The sequence below is a fragment of the Pteropus vampyrus genome, unplaced genomic scaffold, assembly GCF_000151845.1.
Source record: "Pteropus vampyrus isolate Shadow unplaced genomic scaffold, Pvam_2.0 Scaffold76, whole genome shotgun sequence".
NCBI lineage: Eukaryota > Metazoa > Chordata > Mammalia > Chiroptera > Pteropodidae > Pteropus > Pteropus vampyrus.
The window spans coordinates 7,193,356-7,197,733 of NW_011888857.1; the positions used below are offsets into that span (position 1 = coordinate 7,193,356).

A 4,378-nucleotide genomic window follows, 5' to 3' on the forward strand; every position below is an offset into this window, starting at 1 on the left:
CAATTTTACCTGGGATGGGAGATGCCAAGAAAAGCTTAATATCAGAGAGCACATAACTTAAATTTTAATAGACGAAATGATATTTAAAAGTAGATTTAAAAGATGAGTAGGCAGAATTATGGTAAGGAAAGTGACTGAGGAAAAACACAGAGTATAAAGTGTCTTTAAGAATTTGGGATTAGCAGGCATGTTTGCAATGGATACATGCAAGGAGGAGTCTAGAGAGAAATAAGGCTGAGAAAGACAAAATGGAGGGCTTACGTGACATATAAATAAGTTTGGGCTTTACTCTGGGTGTTAAAGAGAGCCCCCATATAATTTTCATCAAATCTGAGTTGCGTTTAGGTGATCGTTATGGTAAAAATAATGTCTGTGGAGAAGAATTTCAAGAATGCATTGGTCGACAGTGTTAAATACCAGAAAGTGGCCTCATAATTTGAGGACTTAAAAAAATGTGTTTGACTCAGTAATTCACTCATGAGAAGGTTAAGGGTGACACTATCCAGAGCTCTGATTATAATGCATTCAAGAAAATTAATGGAGGTGACAGCTGTGAAGAAAAGGATTAAATTTAAATGTAGTTGCCCAAGAAACACATTTATAAGAGAAAGACTAAAGGAACATTTTACTCTAAAGTAAGTCTCATCAAAAAAGTATAATGGAGAGAGAAGAAACATTGTTCTCATCAACATAAATAATGTATCATTATCTACTATTAATACAGTATTCAATTTCCTTACAAAATAAAAATGAAATACTATGATAAGCAAGGCATGTGACTGGTCCTTAAAGAACTCCTAAACTGAGTTTCCTTCTCCATGGTCTGAGTTGAAAAGAGCTGGGACAATGGTCGATTGACACTATAGGAGGACAGGAGTTCTTTTCAGTCCTGTCTATTGCACATAATGGGCATGATGGTTGGTGCTAGTTTCTAAGGATTTCCCTGTATGTGTGAGACATACTTCATTCTAACATCTCTGATATTAGACTGATGATGTTACTATTTCCTATAAAATGAGTAAGCTTTTTTTCACAGTTGCATTCAAACTATACACTCTGAGAGGTAAATGCATATACATCATAATCAAATACACTACTTATAACCAAGAACTACCTAGTAGACAACAGAGGTAGCCAGAGAGTTTTAATTCATCTTGATTGCTATTACACCTAGAATCTGTTTTTTGTGATTATGAGGGCATAATGAAAATATTTCCTATTCTGCCAAAGACCATGACTCAAGGACTCTGCTAAGTAGAGGGATGGAGACTTAAGAGTTACACAAAATTGGGTTGGAATATAATTCGTTCTCTTCCCCTTAGTAAGAGGTTCAACTTCTAAGTTTCAATTTCCTCTGTAAGAAATCTGCCTTACAGATACCAAGGGCACTTGAAAACAATGCTAGACCCTGGCCCATAGCGGGCAGTCAGTAAAGGGCAGTTATCTTCTCTGTGGTATGTTTGCTTTCTCTCTTTAACAATCCTCAAGATCTCATACCTCAGGCTTATCTATGAAAAGGGGAACCATAAACCAATGACAACAAAGCATACATGTCTTTAAAGTCAACTTTCTAGAAGTTGATTTATTATTCTAAAATTTCAGATACTACTCAGCAGAATTAAGTGACTCTTAATTTTATTTCATTTTTTATTAAACTTATTAGAGTGACATTGGTTAATAAAATTATATAGGTTTCAAGTGAACAATTCAATAATACATTACTTGTATGCACATTGTGTTTTCACCACCCAAAGTCAAATCTTCTGTAACCATTTATTTGATATCCTTTACACTTAATTATAAGTAACTGACTCAGTTTTGAATCAGGACTACAAACTTTTTCATAGGATTTTTAAATGAATTTCAGTGAAATAAAAATAAAGATAAAGAAATGAAAATAAAAGGTAAAGATTAGACTGATAGGAGATTGTAGAGAATGAGTTTTGTAATTAAAAAAAGACAGTGCTGGTAAGAAGTCTGACCAATTTTACTTACTGCATCATCCAGTAAGTTTCCTGTACTCTTTTTTCCAGAAGACTTTGATGAAGGAGAAGGTGAAGGAGAAGGTGCAGAAAGTGTTTCCTCTTGTTCAATCTCTTTTTCCAGTTTTATCAAACCTGGAGGCTCCACACCATACCTTTTAAAAGACACCAGATCAATATACATGCATAGCTTATAATGATAAACTTACCATATGTTACATTTGATCATGAACACTATATGATGAAGTGATAACTATATAAAACATTAACTTTTTCTAACATGAAATAAAAAGTTCTTAAGTGGCATCCTTCTAAGCTGGAAAAAACATTCCTGGGGGGTGTGTGTGTGTGTGTGTGTGTGTACACATATACAAATAGACATAGAACATATAACATTGAGATTAAATAAAAATATTACATGTAATACATTAATGAATCAGTAACATGGATAACCATGTTTCTTATTTACTAGCTAATAATATTACTGCTGTAATTGAACTATTTTAAACACAAGCTCTTTAAAGATGGACATAAAATCAGTCAGAATCAAAGTTGAAAACAGCAATGCCCCCAAAATACACATTCTTAAATGATTTAACACAGAAGAAATTCACTGTTAGTTGTATACCTCCTATGAACTATGGCAATGGTCTCCAACCTTTTTGGCACCAGGGACTGATGCTCCTATGAGAATCTAATGCCTGATGATCTGAGGTGGAGCTGAGGTGGTGATGCTAGCACTAGGGAGCAGCTGCAAGTACAGATGAAGCTTTGCTTCCTGGGCTGCTGCTCACTTCCTGCTGTGTGGCCTGGTTCCTAACAGGCCACAGACCTGTACTGGTCTGTGGCCTGGGGGTTGGGGATCCGTGAACTATGGATTATACAGGTTATTCTCTTAAGAACAATATAATGAAAGCATGTAAAGTGTTACTGGAAAAGAATATAAACAGAGAAGAAAGAGAAACAATTTAGAATAACAATATGTTAAAAATCATGTGTTATAAATTATAAATGCCATAGAAATTCAAAGAAAGAGAGACGTAACGGTTATCAGCATTCTGATCTCCCGTAATCATATTTTTCTTAGGCTAAACTGAAAATTGGCTTGATTTGTTAGATGCACATCAACTGTACCCATGTGGAGGAGGCCAAAGATAATTCCAGAATTTAAGAGCTGAAAGGAACTTTGAGATCACCTAGTTATACACGTTCATTTGTACAATTAAGACTACAGGTCTAGAGAAGGTATAGAACTAGCTAAGAGCTGGGAAAAGATGCAAATCCAGGTTTTCTGACTTCAGGACTGAGGCCACTTTTTACTGACATTTAATCAAATGATCGATCATGTGTTAGAAGAGGAAAAAAGTCACTTGGAGATTAAAAAATAGATTATGGATAATCTACAAAGTAAATTTATAGATAGAGAATAAATATGTTGATAGTGTTTAGTATCTTAGAGTGAATAGTGCACTAAACAGCATTAAATGTAAAGGTTTAGATTACTGTCCTATTCTAATGGCTGGTTATATTAACTGACATCATTACATATGTTCAGTATACTCTTCTAGGGGGAAGCAATTTCTCCAGTCTTGATATTTTGTTCTTGTAGAGGGTGCTCAATTAATTTAATTCCTAATTTCACTCCTTCATCACTTATTCCTCTCTAACAAGATAATGGAATTTACCAAATCACTAAATCTAAGAATAAACTGAGCATGTTTGACTCAGTTTACACTTCTTCTTCTAGGAAAGAACACAAGGCGGTCTCGATAGGAAACCCCACCCTGACTGAGCTTTGCTTATAATTAGGAAGTTAATTGGCCTAATGCTGGAGTTCAATTAAAGATAATAAGCATGTCTGTCAACTTGGACCTTATCAGTAACAAAGCTGATATTTGATGTTCCATCTCCCGCTCTTTTATTTCTATTTTTTTTTTTCTTCAGAATTTAGATGGTAAGCATGGGTGTTATATGTCAGGTGACCCATGAGAGCTGGAAAACAGAATTCAGTACAAAATAGTTTAAGCTGGTACAACTCAACTGAACAATTGCTGTTTTGAGAACTGCCTCTACTGAGTGGGATAATTTTTAGTTACATAAATCACTGGCTAAAAGACCTAGGCACCATTTACCATATTTCCAACCTTTCACATGTATTAGCCAAATAATGGAACATTAGTTGAAACATGTGCTTGGCTGCAAATTCTCTAACAGTGGAGACCATGATCTGATTCCCAGCATCCCCAGCAGCTGCCATAGATCCCAGAACACAGTAGGTACTAAATAGTTACTGTTTGAATGGAAAAAAAAAATCCTATATTCTCATGTGACAATGATTTTGGGTTCTAAATATGTTTAGTTTCATTATTTGGGATCTTTAAATGCATATCACTTTA

At 34.7% G+C, this 4,378-nt stretch overlaps 1 protein-coding gene across 4 annotated transcripts in view; it reads right to left on the reverse strand.

Annotated features, from left to right (window-relative positions):
• The window catches only part of GAS2 (growth arrest specific 2), a 120,204-nt gene that overhangs the window by 48,934 nt on the left and 66,892 nt on the right, over positions 1–4,378 (reverse strand). For all 4 annotated transcript variants that reach the window (XM_011362586.1, XM_011362585.1, XM_011362584.1 and 1 more), the window contains exon 6: positions 1,996–2,137. In XM_011362586.1, coding sequence (XP_011360888.1) covers positions 1,996–2,137 — 142 coding nt within the window. The remainder of the gene's footprint in view (positions 1–1,995; positions 2,138–4,378) is intronic.